This window comes from Actinia tenebrosa, unplaced genomic scaffold (assembly GCF_029948245.1).
Source record: "Actinia tenebrosa isolate PJP-AT-01 unplaced genomic scaffold, QUT_ActTen_1.0 PGA_scaffold2__45_contigs__length_23673736, whole genome shotgun sequence".
Taxonomy (NCBI): domain Eukaryota; kingdom Metazoa; phylum Cnidaria; class Anthozoa; order Actiniaria; family Actiniidae; genus Actinia; species Actinia tenebrosa.
In genome coordinates this window covers 9530565-9548857 of record NW_028292579.1, presented here as the reverse complement: position 1 = coordinate 9548857, position 18293 = coordinate 9530565, and the positions used below count along the sequence as shown (strand labels likewise).

At 38.7% G+C, this 18293-nt stretch overlaps 3 protein-coding genes across 3 annotated transcripts; all 3 read right to left on the bottom strand.

Annotated features, from left to right (window-relative positions):
• Positions 1-5734: 5734 nt before the first annotated feature.
• Positions 5735-8799, bottom strand: LOC148909208 (uncharacterized). The gene is made up of 4 exons (XM_089034040.1): positions 8345-8799; positions 7850-7992; positions 6244-7302; positions 5735-6076 (listed from the first exon to the last, which is right to left on the bottom strand). Exons 1-4 carry the CDS (start codon positions 8757-8759, stop codon positions 5735-5737), a joined length of 1959 nt encoding a protein of 652 aa, XP_088890166.1. The 5' UTR covers positions 8760-8799.
• Positions 8800-10470: 1671 nt separating this feature from the next.
• On the bottom strand, positions 10471-11262 carry LOC116308472 (uncharacterized). The gene has a single exon (XM_031718893.2). It carries the CDS (start codon positions 11260-11262, stop codon positions 10471-10473), a length of 792 nt encoding a protein of 263 aa, XP_031574753.2.
• A 5619-nt stretch (positions 11263-16881) lies between these two features.
• Positions 16882-18199, bottom strand: LOC116308471 (transmembrane protein 70 homolog, mitochondrial-like). The gene has a single exon (XM_031718891.2). The coding sequence runs from the start codon at positions 18095-18097 to the stop codon at positions 17474-17476; it is 624 nt and encodes a 207-aa protein (XP_031574751.1). The 5' UTR covers positions 18098-18199; the 3' UTR covers positions 16882-17473.
• Positions 18200-18293: the final 94 nt, after the last annotated feature.

Genomic DNA, 18293 nt, shown 5'->3' with positions numbered 1-18293 from the left:
TAGAGAAATTAACCGAGATCACTGGAGACATGTAAGATAGAGATGAGAAAATTCTACATATCATTCAACTCATCTATAGAATTTTGTACTTCATTTCATTCACCAATTTCAAGCACTTCAATTGGTGCAAAGATAATCTAATAAACCAAATTACATATCAAACTTGATTGTTGTTTGCGAGGGATCAAGGGAGATTTAAAAATGAGCATCAATTGGAAAAGGCCATAATAGCATCAACAATAAAGAATAATGGTCGTTAATGGGCAGAGATGTAAAGCCTGATTTTCACAAGCGACGCAAGCACAAGCGCAATCGCAAGCGCAAGCACAAGAGGCCTTATTTCATCGTGAAAACTGTCCAGCGCAAGCACAAGCACAAGGATAAATTATTTCATTTTTCGTTGTGCTTGCGTTGGACAGTTTTCACGATGAAATAAGGCCTCTTATGTTTGCGCTTGTGATTGCGTCGCTCGTGAAAATCAGGCTTTCCAAGTCGTTAGGGCAAGTCTCACTGCACACAGCTAAGTGAACGTCATCCGTCGCCTTTTCTGATCAATGTTTTGATCATCAAAATTTTAATTTGGCATGCAAGTTTAATGTTATGAAGAAATAAAATTTTACATCGTTTTACATGCAAACAAGACGCCCTTTAGTTTACAGGCAGCCCAGTGATAGTATGCTAATGAGACAATCGCTTCGGCCGTGAAGACCTGCTAAATAAGCTCCAACACATTGGGCAACCCAGTGCATGCCCTTGTTTTATTTTTGATAGAAATTTCGTAAGAACAAACGAAAATGGCTATTTTAAAGGGCGATGGTCGGGACAGTCGGGACCTTTCTATTAAGTATTCGAAACTGTCCTTTCACTCACGCCTTTCAATGCTAAAGTCGGGACAGTCGGAGCAGCGCATTAGCAAAATGAGCAGTTTAGGAGCTAAATGAGCAGCTGTATTATAAGTAGCTCTACATGGTCATAAGGATTGTTTTTTGATTGGAACCAAAAAGTACTTTATCATCATCAAGATACATGTGGTTACAAACGAAGAATTTATGAGTCAAATGAGCAGATCAAGAGCAGCGCATGAGTCAAATGAGTCTAAGGCTTAATATAGAAATCATCGCACACCAGCTGTCAGAGAGGTCACTTACCTACAGTACAGTGCTCTTATTGTGGAAATATATTTTTTAAGAACTTATCAAACGCCATTTAGACAATCAAACTTGAAAAATGGCCGATTTTGAATACAGTCAACACAAAGAAAAAAGTGAAGACGAAATCAGCGATCAAAGTTCTGCGGAGGAAAGTGAGGAAACTGAATCGGAAGGTACTGATTCTGAAGAGGGTGATGATGACTTAAGAAAGCACGGCTGGTCGGTTAAAGTACAGGAAGCTATAGATCGCCATCAAGAAGAGTTAGAGGAAAACTAATGGAAAACTACATGAATAAAGGGGAAACAGAAGGAAGTGCTGCAGTGAAGGCACACAACAGCATGTTAAGGTGCTGACACACGGTGCAACATTTGAAATTTCCAGCAAATCAGCTTGCACCAAATTTATATCTGCTGACCAAATATCTTATTATAGCATGCTGACACAAACGATGTTGCGTAGTTTTGTTGCAATGTGTGTCACCACGATTCAAATTTGTTGCTTGCAATGTTGCGTGCAATGTTGCACCGTGTGTCAGCAACTTTAGAAAAGCTTTGATGGAGAAGTCAGAATGGTTGCAATACAATGGAAAAAGACCCATATTTCCAAAAGATTATGAAAACTAGAGAAGAACTTACAGACACAGACGACTATGGCTGGAATGAGGCAATACAAATTGCAATTCAACAGCGAAAACATCTGTTAAACGATTTATTTAGACCACTTAAAAATGATGAGGCAGATGATTAGGAAAAATTCACAATATCATCAACCTATAAGCGCCGCAGGCCAGGAAACTAGAGCATAAAATATACTTCGTTGTAATAAAACTTTATTAAATGTTGAAGTAAAGAAGTACATACATTATATTCATAGTTTTGTAGTTGTTTGGGTCTAGAATTTACGATATGCAGTCACTCAACCGAAGGACTAATAGGCTAAGTAAGAGTTGATTACCGAGAACGGAGGTAATAAGCCACATACATCCCGAGGGCCGCAGTCCCGAGGGATGTATAGTCTTATTGCCGACGTTCGAGGTAATTATCAAATGTTGCTCATTATAAATGCGAAGTCTGTATATAGTTATTAACCAGGTTAGTAACTAGCTATATATTGACTTCGCATTTATAATGAGGGTAATAACAAAAATAAAGCCTTGTGCCAATAACAAAGAAAACCGTGTCAATTGACAAATAAGCAGTCACTCAACCGAAGTACATGTCATGTATTTAATCTCATTTGACCCATGCACTGCTCCTGATTTGCTCATTTGACTCTTGCGCTGCTCCGACTGTCCCAACTTTTAGCACTGAAAGGCGTTAGGGAAAGAACAGTTTCGAATAGCCAATCATAGGAATGTTCGACTGTCCCGACCATAGCACTGAAAGGCGTGAGTGAAAAGACATTTTCGAATAGCCAATCATAAGAATGTCCCGACTGTCCAGACTATAGCACTGAAAGGCGTGAACTTATTTTATCAAGTTTTTTTAATTCAGTGAAAGTTTAAAAGATAAAATAACTTTTAAGAGAGGATGTCAGCAAAAATCGACCAAAATCAAATTTTGCCGGCAACAGCCAAAAAATCGAATTCGTTCATATTTTGGTATTAGGAAGACCTTGATGCGATATAAACCGTGGTATACTTCATTTGCCAAAATATCGCTTTATTTCCGAGAAAAACGAGAAAAACAAATTCGTGCATAATTGACTCTCTGAGAGAGTCAAAATATACTCCAACTTTGGGGGCCTCGCGCGCCTTTGCAAAAATATCTACAGACTCAATCTTGGGAAATTATTTGGGATAGTGTTTTAACATTAAAAAGATGGAATTTCACGGTGTTCGAATAAATTCATAGTGGCGAAAAATATTTATTCACCAGGGTACTTTGACTTCGCGTCAAAAATGAGGAATTTTCAAAAAATGATTTATCCGTGTGCTAAATAAAATAAAACGTTGATATTAAGAAATTGAAAAGCTAAAATAATGTTCTAATCGTGGGTGAAGTCATTTTTGGGGGTTTTTGTTCTGCGATGAGAAATAAAATCTAAAAGTTACAGAAATTTTGAAGAGCTCAGACGGTCGGCCAAATCAAAGCGATTGACAAATTTGCATAACTTTTTGGATTTTAAAATCTTAATTTGGCTAAGTATCATAAAAACATCATCAGCATACAAGTTCAATGTAATATAATGACAAATACCGCAAGAATTTTGTTTTTACATTTGATTTTACCTAGAATTTAACAACAATTTATGCCCGGGAACTTCTGTTTACAATCATTTAGTGACTGAGCGGCAGGGCTGAAATGTGTAACGCGACAGATTTAGTTTTTGCAATTTAAAAATAAAGTCTTTTTCTTTTCAATTTCAGAGAAATAAAAGTATTTATTTGTTTGTTTGTCTCTTTAATTTTTCAAGAGAAATCGAAAATCGACTTTTTTCGAGTGAGAATCTGAATGAGAGATCGAAGGCAATCAAACCGTTTAAATCGGATTCAACCGGCTTGTGATCATAATCCTAAACGCATAGTCCCAGTCCTAGATCTGAGACAAGTTCCGAGTTGAATAATTCTTCACAACAGACTTTAACCGTTGTTTTATCAATCGGAAAAAATTGACGTTTGCAGCAATTTTGTCACTATCATCTGCCTATATTTTTTCAAGCAATACTCTTATCGAGTATACTAGAAAAAACTTGATTTATCATTATTTTAGTTAAAGTCTCTACATATTGCTGTATTTGTATATATAAATACAGCAATCACAGAAATCTGATTCAACCAGGCATATCATAGTTAAGTATACGACAATTAAGTAACCATATAATTGATTCGACTTCTAAATCGCGGACTATACCTGCTTTCGAAATAAACCGGCTACAAGGCTGGACTATAGTTTTATGTACTGCTTGCACAACTACATTGCCTGACAAGTTCATTGAGAATATCGATGTACGGCATTTTGCGATTGACTGTAATACTGGATATATCAAGTTCGAAAGCAGCACAAATATCTTTCAGCATGGCAATAGAGAATCTTGGAAGTTTTGATTGTGAAGACATTTTGCAGATGTCGTAAGTGTGATACATTATTGGGTGTGGAAGAGTAATTGCATTCATCACTTCATCCGTCAGTTCTTGCACATCTCTGTTCACAATTTCTCCAACATTTCCTCCCATTACATCTTTTTCATAAGAGTCTAGATTTTTTGCTTTTGCTAAGCGAGAAAAAAAATTTGAAATTTGCTGAGAAGATAGAAAATCCTCGTTCCGGAACATGCAAGAGCCATCAGCATTTTTGGCTTTTCTCATTGACTTAGATACAGTTCGTGGATCTGCTTTTTGCCCAGTTAATTCACCATTTTTAAAGACTTCCATGAGATAGTTTTTTTGGGTTTCAGTAAACCTTTTCCTCTTTCCTGTAGACTTCAAGGCCCAACCCATCGGAAGTACTGAATCTGCCATACTATTTTCTGATTCAAGCGTGTCTGGCTGAGGGAATGTTGGAACTTCACTCATCCCCTTTTCGAGTTTTGAGGCGTAACCTATCATTGATTTGTCATAAAATGTCTGAAGTTCAAGGGAATACTTGTGTTTTCCAATGTCCAGATGTTTTTCAAGTGAAGAATACCGCTGAAACGACTTTGTACAGCCCTCCTCTGGACAACAGAACAGCTTTTTATCAGCATCTGCCTGTAGATCCTCAGCGTCGCCTTTGCCACAATCAGCATTACCACCAGCATCGCCATCATCATTGTCATCATCATTATCATAACAATCATCAATGCTATTACCTTCATCATCATCGTCACTGGCATCATCTTTGCTCTCTAATTTTGAACTTTTTGGGCCTTTTCGGGGTTTTACAGGAACAAATAAGATTTTGTTGCTATTATCATCCGACGTTTTGTTTAGTTTGGGTATGCCGGTTGGGAGACTTAGGTCATTCCAATTGATGGATTTCCCAGGACCAATCCCATAGGCTCTCCACATTTTCATTCCCTCTTCGCTGTATTGGATATTGTTAATATAGCTAATTCCATCAAATTTGACAGATTTGAAGCCTGATGTAGATTGTGGGCCACACAAAGTCACTGTTACGCCCGGTATGCCTCCAGATGACTCAATTGCTTGTTTCATTTGTTTGGCTGTTTCGATATCATGGCCTGAGTCCAAATATCTTTTCATGTGATTTTTGATGTTCGCGGCCTTTCGATCACATGCGCCTTTCCCTCCTTGTGGATCCGAAAAGTCGATCCGAGAAAGGCAGATTCCGTGTTTCGTAGCAATGTGCTTTATAGCAAGCATAGTTGGTGCCGAATGATAGCATCCAGCGTTATCTTGTTTCATGTAGACAAACTTTACACTTGATAAAATACTCTTGAGTTGCTGGAGGACATCATCGAAAATAGCCAAGACTGTGGGACTATCCTGAGTACAGCTTTCAAAAACATGAACAAAAGTCAACATGTTTATGTCATTATCCTTTGGTTTCGTTACAGCAACTGTAAGGTGCCAGGAAATCCCGCGCTTTCCAAACCAATCTCTTTGGCTTTCGCGAAACTTTCGCGGTACGAATTTCATGGCCTAATCAGATACAAGAACCACTGATTGATCATCCATATTTTTCAATATTTCATGTTTTGCGGTATCCTGGTTGATGGTTCGAAGAAGATGAGCTTTCCACGCATCGATATTTTGAGCGGATTGATTTATGGTATACTCCATCTCTTCTCTTTCTTCTAATGAGCAGTCAACGCCTTTAATGGCTGAACGTATTTCTTCAAGAGCACTAGGGAAGATGCTGCATCTATCACATTTTAGATTATGTTCGTGATCACAACACTTTTCGAAGCAGGGGTCGTCAGGGGAACTGAGAGCGAACACTCTGCAGTGATCGGCAACCACCGAGTTTTTTGAAACATGCACCTAAAATAAAATAAAAAGATAGTCGTCAGGAGGAGGAAAATGCATTAACTTCTTGTCTTTCTTTTTTCATTTTTTGTTTGTTTGTTTGTTTGTTTTTTGTCTTGTCAGTTTTCTTGTGTTTGTTGTGGTGTTAGCTTTAATACTTGAGTTTTAAAATTCAGTTTTACCTTATAATCGCTTTTAAGGTATCGTTTCGCTTGTTTTAGCTTTTCATTAGTCATGTTCGCCCACGTTAGTCCCTTTCCATAACTATCCCCAAGTGTCTCCACCACGTCTTCTAGATCATCAAAGGACTGGGCTCCATTTGCTGAAAAATAGTCCAGCCCTTGAAGGGATTTGCGGACGGACGCAGAGCAGGCACTGAGGATCCTGAGCAATGTGCTACGGCTTACTGGGTCAAAACCTGTTTCCGAGCAGTAACTTTGGTATTGACGTATTATTTGTTCCGGTATGAGAGTTCGAACCACATTTGGAACTTTTAGCTCACAGCCTGACGACAACTTGAGTACTCTTTCTCCGAAAGGTAAATCTTGAACTATGTGAGAGCTCGTAATGAATGTCAAAAAGTGCTCTAGTTTCTCGGGTTTTATATACATGCGCGTATTCTTTACGGGCGAGAGAACAGAACCTCGACCATGAAGTAAACGATGATGCCGCGCTATTTTAAGGCGGTACATCGATATGTCGGGTATCCATCTCTTTAAATCATTGAAGCTTACTTTATCTGCCATAAGGGAGAGGATCTGTCTTCTAGTGCTCCAATGATTGGCATTATTGTAACATTCACAAAGGGCTTCCATCAATGAAAAATCAAAAGTAGTATCGCCATGTTTAAGATTGGATTTTGCTAAAGAATCAAAGATCTTGTCGGACTGCCCAGGAGCAACTTCCTCTAAGCATGAAGCAACCACTTGTTTTCCTTTTCTTTTGTAATAACGTCTCGAGCGTTCAGATGCCTCGTCCCATGGGGTTGCTAGCACAAAGCGGACAGGACTAACATCTCTTGATGCTAAATAAGCATTGAGTTTTTCTCTTGGTGACAAATCGAAAAGAAAAGAACCGTCAACAGTTACACTAGAAATGTCCTCTTCGTGATATTGACTCACTGGCGTATTCGTCCACGTAGAAGACATTGAAATATTTGTTGGACTTAAAGGTAATGGCTGTTTAAAGAACACCTCCTCTTCTTTTTCTTCTTCTTCGTTTTGCTCTTTACTCCTCTTTTCCTAAAACCGGGAAAAGAAATATAAATCTTTATATTTTTTAAGTGGGTGTATGAATAAATTGGAATAAGGGTGCATGGAATGTGATAAATTCAGGTCCACCCCCCACTCAGCTTCTTCTATTTTTTTAAAAAAAGGTACAAGGCAAAGTTCAGTATATTAGGCGAGTATATTATGGTCTTCCGGAAAAAAAGTTGTTTTGTCTCCCACCTTCCCCCCCCCTCTCCCCTTCCCATATTTCTAAGCTGTGGGCCTTGCTGCGTTCCTTGATGCGGGTCTGAGATAGACGGTTGGATGGAGGGATGGATGTATGGAGGATTGGCTGAAATGGATGGATAGACTGGAATGTGATGAAGGGAATGGAATAGATGGGATATAGAAGAATGGATGGAATATAAAAGGAATATAGAAGATATAGAAGAATGGATGGAATGAGATTGGATAGATGGATGGTTGGTTGGTTGGTTGGATATACAATAGATGGAATGAGAAGGATGGATTGGATTATTTTAGCACCTTTTTAAATAAAGGCTTAGATTGGCAGACCTACCTCTATTCTCAAATGCTTTAGTTTTTCGAGTGTCTCTGTTTCCGCGTCAATGCATTCCTCATCTACAAACGAACTTCTAGATTTCTGTGTGTCAATATTACTGACCATCTCTCTTATTTTTTTCCTGCAACTCACGCAGATACCTGCCAAACAATGCACACTACGACTTAAAATACTACTTCCAGGGCCGTAACCAGAACTTTTACAGGGAGGGTGCATGAAAATCGGACCATTGATCGTTTCTTTTAAGAAAGCAGAACAAAAATAAATAATAATAAAAAAATAATAATAAAAAGGTAACCAGAAGAAAGCAGAACCACAAAAAAAAAAAAAAAAAGGAGATGGATGAGCGGACCTTAACCTTTTATTTGGGGGGGGGGGGGGGGGGGGCGCACGTGCACCCTGCACCCCCCCCCCCTAGTTACGGCCCTGCTAACGGGACTGATATAGAAACATGCGTTTTGAGAAGAAATCATAAGCATGCAAAAACGTTACCTGCTCCAGATGGAATAAAAGTTCCTGTTTTCTTGAATATCAATTCCGACTCGTCTTTTCCAATGCCCTTGTCGCTCTTTGGCCACTTCGATTTTGATTGGCCATGATTTGAGATCGATGCGGGAACTCTACATCTAGTACTAGAGCCCCTTGTCCACCCTAGTCCAAGTATTGAGCGATGATGGGGACATATCGTCCAATCATTTATTTCTTTTGGTCGTCTGAACTGTCCTGCACGACCAAGAATCAAATCGAATTCACTTTCAAATCCAGAGAAACCAAACAAAGTCTTGTGTCGAGCTATATCCTTAGTGCATGAAAGCAAGGGAACAACGAGAGCATCTTGCGTCCTATCTTTTCTGCTATAACCACATAATCCACCAATAATCGATTTAAAGGAGCAACAAACTTCCATGGAAATAAAGTTAGCAAATCATAACGTGGATAAAAGCGTTAATGACTGAAGGATGGATGTTGTTTGCGGCATTATACAAAAGAATTGCGGCAATTTAATTTCATGTGTCAGTCATCTATCAAAGTCTCCCCTGAAGTTAGTTTTTGTATTGTAATCAATTTCCCACTCGAAAAAAGTCATTGAAACGGGGGTTGAATCATTTTTCGATTTCTCTTGAAAAATTAAAGAGACAAACAAACAAATAAATACTTTTATTTCTCTGAAATTGAAAAGAAAAAGACTTTATTTTTAAATTGCAAAAACTAAATCTGTCGCGTTACACATTTCAGCCCTGCCGCTCAGTCACTAAATGATTGTAAACAGAAGTTCCCGGGCATAAATTGTTGTTAAATTCTAGGTAAAATCAAATGTAAAAACAAAATTCTTGCGGTATTTGTCATTATATTACATTGAACTTGTATGCTGATGATGTTTTTATGATACTTAGCCAAATTAAGATTTTAAAATCCAAAAAGTTATGCAAATTTGTCAATCGCTTTGATTTGGCCGACCGTCTGAGCTCTTCAAAATTTCTGTAACTTTTAGATTTTATTTCTCATCGCAGAACAAAAACCCCCAAAAATGACTTCACCCACGATTAGAACATTATTTTAGCTTTTCAATTTCTTAATATCAACGTTTTATTTTATTTAGCACACGGATAAATCATTTTTTGAAAATTCCTCATTTTTGACGCGAAGTCAAAGTACCCTGGTGAATAAATATTTTTCGCCACTATGAATTTATTCGAACACCGTGAAATTCCATCTTTTTAATGTTAAAACACTATCCCAAATAATTTCCCAAGATTGAGTCTGTAGATATTTTTGCAAAGGCGCGCGAGGCCCCCAAAGTTGGAGTATATTTTGACTCTCTCAGAGAGTCAATTATGCACGAATTTGTTTTTCTCGTTTTTCTCGGAAATAAAGCGATATTTTGGCAAATGAAGTATACCACGGTTTATATCGCATCAAGGTCTTCCTAATACCAAAATATGAGCGAATTCGATTTTTCGGCTGTTGCCGGCGTATGGTCGATTTTTGCTGACATCCTCTCTTAATATGATGAAACATTGTCAGATATTTCTCACAATTACGAGATTGAAATAAATATATGACATAATCAAATTTCTTGATGGATGAACCTTACTCATTATTTGCATATTGTAGCGATAGCTGCACTGAGGCAAATCCACATCCAACTGGCAATCAAGCAGAGGAGAAGACATAGGGAACAAAAAAAACCCGCAATATAAATCGAATGGATGCCAGCTTGGCGTTCCTAAATTTAGATTTAACCGAACTATTGAACCTGTTGATCAAGTCTCACTGACCACTTGACGGCTACACTGATCCCTACAACGATTCTTTATGTCAAATGTTATATCAGAGGAGTAAACGTCAGTTGAACATTCACAAATTTATTCACAATTTTTACCTTTGTATGGCTGAGAGCATACGTGCAACTGCAACTGCAGGTTGCAGGTCATCAGAGTTTACGAATTTTGTGGTTTCCTTTTTTTCTTCTGTGCCCAAAAATAAAAATAATAAACAAACAAACAAACAAATATTGTGGAGATAAATATACGAATATACCAAAATTTAATGATTAACCTGCAACCTGCTACTTAGACCTGCAGTTTACTCCATCAGGGTTACTTTAAATCAGTTAATCAGTAAATATTGATTTTTAACTTCTTAGCCTTCAGGAACTCATAATACGGCTTAGCATCAGTAATAGCTTTCCTGACTTCATCTGGCATCGTACAGTCGTCTGCTTTAGTCTTCTTAGCATTGAAACCATAACTTTTTATAACATTTTGGTGCCACAGGCCAGCGCAGTGGGCGTACTCTGCGACTGGGCCTGGCTCCCAAGATGTCATATGTGACTGATATGTTATGCCTACAGCATCGCAGTACGTCTTCATCGTTTCGTCAGGATGATCCAGAAGATCATCTGCGTCAATCAGTACAGGACTGGGATGAACATTTTCTACAATGAAGTGATAAAGCTCGTACATCTGTCGAAATCCTGCCTCCTCGGGATCAAAATAATTCCATCCTGCGCTCACGATCTTGGGATCTTTTGAGGCCCGATACAAGGCTGGAATGGATTCTTCAGGATTACGAACAAGAAAAGTGTGCTGGGTACATTTATATTGTGGTTCCAAGAACATCTCAAATTTATTCTCTACATAATGTGCCATATTTTTGGAAAAAACAACCTCTTTTCCTTCGTACTCTTTGGTTATTTTTCGTCCTGCCTCTTTGTAGGTTTGGTCGGTTTTGATTGGTCTGGAAGCATATCTGTTACTCTGCCTTTCTGGACCCAGGTAGAAAACGTCATCAAAAGGTTCATGAATGACTTTAACATTGCTAAGCGTTATGATAGAGCGCTCGAATGCTGTTGAAATGCTTCTTAATGCTGTCCACAATAGGACGGTTTTTGGTCGAACTTGTGCCATCTCGTACTGATCTCGTAAGGCCTTCCTTTTCTAGAGTAGAAACAGATAGTCTAAAAGTTGAATAGACCCTCTCACGGTTTCCGACGCCATATTGATTGGGGGCAAGTTTACTAAGAAGCGACGGTGAAAGAGCGATACGTTTTTCCAAACTTGACCAAACTTTTTCTGTAGACGGAGAATCCTCTGTTCAATGTTTTGTGTGCTGTTTTTGAGCCGATGGAGCCAGCATAACACTGGTGCATAGAGAGACGAAGGCTTTGGGCTTTGCGAGTTTTGCGACTTGATCATACTGGTTCAATTTGACCGTTAAAAAATATTGCCTCGACAAGAATGACTCGATCGGCTCAAAAGCATTACAAAACATTGCACAGAGGATTCTCCATCGACAGAAAGAGTTTGGTCTCGAAAATTTACCTCAGAATGGAAATATAACGAAGAACGTATCTCATTCCCCGGCGCTTCTAAGTAAACTTGCCACCCAAGCAATATGGCGTTGGAAACCGTGAAAGGGTCTGTTGAATGAGTTTGGTCTGGCAGTTTTTGTGGCCACAGGGATCCCATCTGTTAAAAACTAATCATTGTTTTTACCTTCATGTAGATCCTCACAACTGTATTTTTCCCCGAAGTGAGTTTTGCGTGGTTACTCCTAGTCTCCAACACAGCCGCTATTAGTGTCGTCACGCAACGCTCACTCTCCTAAGTAACGGCTGCTTACCCGAGCACAACATTCCATTCCCTTTTGTCTGCGGCTAACGAATCAGGGAACTGTGTAACATTGATTTACCGCTCCATTCACAGGCGGCCCAAGCTCTTGTCCTGTGGAGTTGTATTACAACAAGCGGGTCATTTGAACGTTGGTATATAAGGGACTGTGCAGGTATATAAGGGACTGTGCAATAATTATCGGGAGGGGGGGGGGGTTCTAAAATTAATGGGGAGGGGGGGGGGGGTTCAAAAGTTAAATTGGAGTGTAGGGTAGGGGGGGGGGGTTATAAGCTAATTGCTTAAATATGGAGAGGGGGGGGGCCAAAGGCAATTGGGGATTTTGTTCACTATAAAATTGAAAAGATGCATATAAATATATTTAAAATAAACAATCATTGTTATATTTTTTACTGTATAAAGAACAGTATAAAGAACTTGTCACAGGTGCAACCTCAAAACCATATGTGTTGAAATATAATGTATAAACTGAGTATCCTTTGTAATAAAAACAGTACAAAAAACAGTAACTAAAAACAGTACAAGTCATGATCACAACTTTCTATACTGTAACAAAGTTATGCAACATTGATTGACTGTATATAAGACAACTGACTATGCTTTTTTGTTTTGCTTTGTAATAATTCTTCTAGCTTTATGTTCATGATATTTAGTGCTATGTCAAGGATGAAAACAAAAGCTCTGAACAAGCTCCATAAAGTGGCTTCCTCAACAAAACATTACGAAGAAAGAAGATCCCTCAGGCAGGATTTGTCAGTTTGAGATGTAAATATTAGTAGAGTGTCCTCATCAATATTATCAAGTTGTCGGACGCCATATATTTCAGGGCTGTATTCATTAGCTGAAGGATTTCCTCCTAAGGAATTAAATATAACACATGCCCTTTTCTTCCTTAAGTATGTTCTGTTGCCGAGGATTTGCGTTTTTCAGCTTTTTTCTTATTTTCTTATTTCGATCCAATCATATAGGTAGCATAGTACTTTTCCATTGCTTTATCCGTGTTGTCCAACAAATCGCTAATGTTGTTGTATTAGTTAATAATTAAGTACTTAATGTATGGCGCATGCGTAGGAGAGAAGGAATAAAACATGGCCGATAGACAGTTCAATCCGGTGTAGTTGTTCTTAGTTCCATCTTAGTAATCGCGAGCAATCCTGGGGTATAAGGATCAAAACAAATGTTTCTTTTGATAAGTGCATTGTTACTGAGTTGAATTTATGATGACAGCTCAGTCCACTTTGGAGTTTCTCTCCGTCTACAAGACCGCATCAGTAGTATTCGGAAGTCCTGGAAAAAAATATACACCTAAAATGTTCCAAAGTACCCCCTCTTCCCAAATAGTGGTACATAACAAAGATTAGGTGTTAAATAAGCTCCAGCATACCAGCACATTTGGCAACCCAGTGCACACTCCAAGAACGTAGTTATTTTGATTTGAGTCAAGTCCCTCACGGCCATATTTGATGATAACGACCAGGGAACCCGCAACTTCGGAGTTCAATATATATACGGTATACTGTTCGACACTCTACTTGTGTCTTCATGTTTATTTCCTCGTCAAATTTCCTATTGATGGATACTTAGAGCAACTATAGAAGGCACATCGCCAACAGAATATATACAGCGGTGTCGTTCAGATTTTACTCAAAGAAATGTATAGAGAGTCAAGATAGTTTTCGATTTATAAATTTCTGTGTAAACAGTTTTCCACTTGCCGGGGTAGAAGAACAATATATAACATTAAAGCATTTAATTTTTACTAAACATACTTTAATTTGCTTGGAAAAACCTTTTCGTCTCGATAGTTAGATTTTAAAAGCCTTCTTGCCATATTGTTAATTGCAAGAAAAATACAAAAAGTCAAATATTATGAACAGGATTTCTCAAAATCAGAACTAGTTACCTCATTTGCCGGAGTCGATCCTTAAAATACACACATTCTAAATTACTGATGTCGAATCTGTGGTCGATTGAACGAATTTATACTTTTCGTTTTTTACTTTCAAAAAGCTCCCTGGATTTGAGACGAATATTTGTGAGATCCTTCTTCAAGAATAAGCACTTTGTGAAGCAAAAACCTTGAAAACTATTCGCAAAATACGGCATGCTTGGTATCAAAATAAAGCTTGAATCTTCAGCTCTCGTTTGCCATCATGTGTAATAGGATACCTATTAAAGCACAGGAATACCGTAGCAAAACGTTATGTTTCTCTAAGTCCGGGCCTGAGAGAGCTTGGGCTTCCTGTGGTTTTTATTTTATACATGATATCCGCTGACTTGGTGGGCGGCGCATGGCCGGAATAGTTGGCGATGACAAAACAGCCTTCTGTCGATGTAATTTCTAAAACATAAGCTTACTTTGGTTTCCTTTTGAGGGTTGCGATCTTTGTAAAACTCGCTATACTCCGCACTATTTCACACGCTTCAGAGTGACGCCTTCTGTCGATGTGATTTCTAAAATTCAATTCCCCGTAGTAGATGGCCTTCACCTTGTTTTAAGCCATTTTTACTTGTCAGATTTTACTTGAGATTTTTTAAAAATTTAATTTAATAATATTAGCGGTATAAACGATTATAGAAAGCATAAAAAGGTTTGTTCGAGTTTTAAGTTTGGTTATTGTTATCGTATGAATTGAGCTGGATTTTTCAGTAAAAATTAATGGAACTGCCGGCCATTTAGTGTTTTGAAATTATTGACTGGCTCTCGATCACTTAGCCCTCCTTTGAAAATACTAAATGAGCTGCAGTTTCTTTTTGCCCCCAAGGATTTTCCTCTGCTAGCTAGATTTCAATTTGACGGATTTGGGTAGAAAGAAATAGGTTGCTCAAAAATAGAAAGTGTCACTATTCTATATTCTACTATTTTAAAAATCAAAAAAAGAAAAACGGAAAAAAAGGAGCAAAAGCGTGAGTAGGTATGATGTTTAGGTCACCCATCCAAGTGCTAACCCGCCTCAGACGGGCTTGACTCAGTATCTTGAACGACAACGATTTATCCACTGGACCACGGTTTCCAGGTGAATCAGCATAACAATAGCCGTGATAACAATGCACCGAATAGACTAGACTTTTTAACAGTCTTCATTCAACCGATTCCGTGCGTGGCAGAGATGCAAGGGATTAGCCGATATGGTCTGGGGGCCGGCTGGTCTCTCCCCTGATGCTTCGGCTAGAACATTTTCTTGCGTAATTCGTACACCCAAGGGCAGAAGGATTTAATCGCCGTCAGGTCCGAAGTCCATACGACGCCCCAGCTCTGCGGATGTCTCGGGGGTATGGCAAAGTGGAATCGTATTGAAAAAAAATTTTTTTTTGGTGGGTTCGAATCCCGTCTTATCAAAATAACATTTTTCTTTTTTTTTTTAAATCCATTTTTAATAGATTTAAATCTTCAACGATAAGGCAATCTTAAGTGAAAAAATATTTATTCCTATTCGGTTGCTTAAGCCTGTATTCTTCGTTTGCACGTTACGACATCGCGGCCATGTTGGTACCATTTAACAAAAGATTTCTCATTATAGCATCCATTGTTAACGGTACCTCAATGGCCGCCATGTTTTTGTCTTTTAACTCTTGGGAATGCTTGCAACCCATCAATAACTTTGATCAGACGTTATCAGTCATATAAGCAATATCGATCCACGAAATGTAGACCTATGCTTTCCTATCTTTCCTGGCAAAGTTTACTCAGAACAATTCAGTACTGCACTTGGATCATCATATGCCCGCAAAGGACTAGTGGATGGTGCCGTGAAGACTTCTGGGTACTATTGCACTATTTTGTTGATTCTGACAGAGAACATTGGGATATTTGATCTTGTTGTGTCATGGTGCAAGATCAAATTCACAAGTAGTGTGACATGCATTTAACGCAAAACTGTTTATTTTGTGGCCTAAAAAAGGGCAGAACCGGCAAATATTTTAATATCATGTAGAGAACATCTTAGAGAGAAGATCGTCTGAGACAAGTTAAACGAAATCATTCTTTTCTGTGAACCATTCCATTATCTTTTGACTAACATTGCCACGAGGCCTCTGTGCATGATACAGGCAACCCAGTGAACGTCCAGTGCCTGATGGGATAAAATAGAATAAAAAAAGTAAAAAACGAAATAAGCACGTATCATTAAAGAAAAAGTCAGTCGTAACTCTAACTTGCTCGGTTTGCTTCTTAGATTTTTAATTTTACTATCGATTAGTTTATACATTTCGCACTCTTTTTATATAGTCCTTTTCTGTTGAAATATGTTTTGTCTTAACGGCCTCGCTAGCCGTCTGCGCAGTGAGTGTTTTCTCTCTCTCGAATTGGCATTCGCTCTTGAACTCGTCCATGTGGGATCCTATGACAGAGGACATAATTTTGAATTAAATATTTTATACGAGGGGGAAAATGGTTCAATTTTTAATCCGTAGAGCCGGGGGGGGGGGGGGGGGGGGGGGGTACTCCCATATATGGACTATATGGGGATGATCCGCTGAACAGGGTATGGTTTTTCAAGCTTCTTGTCATAAACAGGGTATGCAATTTCACTCAAGTTCCAATTTTTTCCCGAGTTTCCTGTCATATTCAGGGTTTCTCCTTTCGTATTGACCGAAACTGGTTATTATGGTCGTCCAAAAAAACGATACGCGAGATGACATGATAATTGAAACAGGAACTCAGTACAATTAATTATATCTTTTGTCATAAACAGCGTCTACAAAATTGAGTTTTTTTGTCATAAACAGAGTAACCCTTTCAGAATCCCAGCAGAACACCCCTACCCAAATCCTGGTGGAGTAGCCCCCGGGCCATAGAGGTTCGTTATCGTTCTAGAATTTTAATATGTGCTAATTTAGCGAGAGGGATTGAGAATGTCGTATCTCGTACGGAAACATATTAATAAAACTCACAGCTTCTCGATGTCTTCAGCTCTTTATTGTTCATATTTTGTACAAAATTACAACCATTTTAGATATTAAGTTTGATCTAAATAAGTTTGGTACCTAAAAATCGAACATGTGAACTTGGCCTACGGAGGACTATTCATGCCAGGAGTTTTAGGTAAGATCGTAAAGAAAATTGGAAAAAAAAAATTGGAGGTATGAGGCTGGGGTGGGGTGCTCAGGAGTTACATTTTGCATTGTGTCTCTATTTGCCTCACCTCCTCTTGCACCTAAGGGACCGTTCATTATTTAACTGGGGGAGGGGGCTTGGTGAGAAATTGGAAAAGGCGCCCATCTTTTTAGGGGCCCCCCAACAAAGAAAGTTATCTTTTTCAAGACCCCCCTTCACTATCTTTAGACCTTCACCTGAAATTTCAAGTCCCCTCCCTTAAATCCATTAACAAATTCCAGGGCCCCTCCTTTTTTACATGAAAAAATTTTGAGGCCCCTCCTTTTCTCACCCAGCCCCCTCACCCAGTTAAATAATGAACGGTCCCTAAGCAAGAGTCAATAACAGTTTTTTTTTTACATCTGTTATGTGCTTCACAACATTTTTTCCACCCTACATCTGTGCTTCACGAAGGAAATGTAAAACTTGTTGCGCTTCAACCATTTCTTGATGAAGAAAAAATTTCTTTCCCTTTGCTTCGAATGTCGAAAATGCACTCTCTTCCTGAGGGAAGATAATATCCTTCACCTCAAAATCTGTTCTTTGTAGTCTACCCAGAAACGAAGAAGTCTCTGCAGAGAAAACTTGACGCGTTGAATCATAGTACATCTTATGGACATAAGCTTTAGAGAACCAATGCAAAAGAACGGTCGTTGAGTTACCAATAATACAGAGCAATCCAGCAATGGCCAGTTTGCCGACAATAGGGACACTTTGTTTGCCAAAGTAGACCAGGATTGGAGAACCAGCGATGGAGGCAGCAGCCGTAGTCAAAGAGAAACCTTTGACATATTTGACTGATTTGGAGAGTGGCCCTTCATAAACTAAGTTCCAATTGTGGTTGTTAGGATCATTAATGCCTTGGGACATATTTGAAGACTGTATTTTTGTTATGATAGTCTTTCTTCCTTGCACGTGACTTGACATGACACGAGAAATCGTTGAAGCAGGACGCAATAAAGAGCTATACCTCGACATACCGGACCCAATTGATGCCAAACGCGCGCAACTTATCATGATTCCTATCCTCAAGGGTGGAAAAAGACGAAATTTCAAACCAAAATGAGACACTTTTTAAAGATTACGAAAATCTTCTCCAACTGCGGCCGCCATTTTGGTTTCACTTTGACTCTATGCTACTTTTCACCAAATGCGTTCTCCACTGACCGTAAATTCGTTGTCTCATATACCACGTGACATAGATTAACCAATG

Coding starts and splice junctions, on each gene's coding strand:
- LOC148909208 (XM_089034040.1), bottom strand. CDS start 8,759: ATGGAAGTTTGTTGCTCCTTTAAATCGATTATTGGTGGATTATGTGGT. Junction 7,303..7,849: donor TAAAGCATTTGAGAATAGAG/GTAGGTCTGCCA, acceptor TCCCGGTTTTAG/GAAAAGAGGAGTAAAGAGCA. Junction 6,077..6,243: donor ACCTTAAAAGCGATTATAAG/GTAAAACTGAAT, acceptor ATTTTATTTTAG/GTGCATGTTTCAAAAAACTC.
- LOC116308472 (XM_031718893.2), bottom strand. CDS start 11,262: ATGGCACAAGTTCGACCAAAAACCGTCCTATTGTGGACAGCATTAAGA.
- LOC116308471 (XM_031718891.2), bottom strand. CDS start 18,097: ATGATAAGTTGCGCGCGTTTGGCATCAATTGGGTCCGGTATGTCGAGG.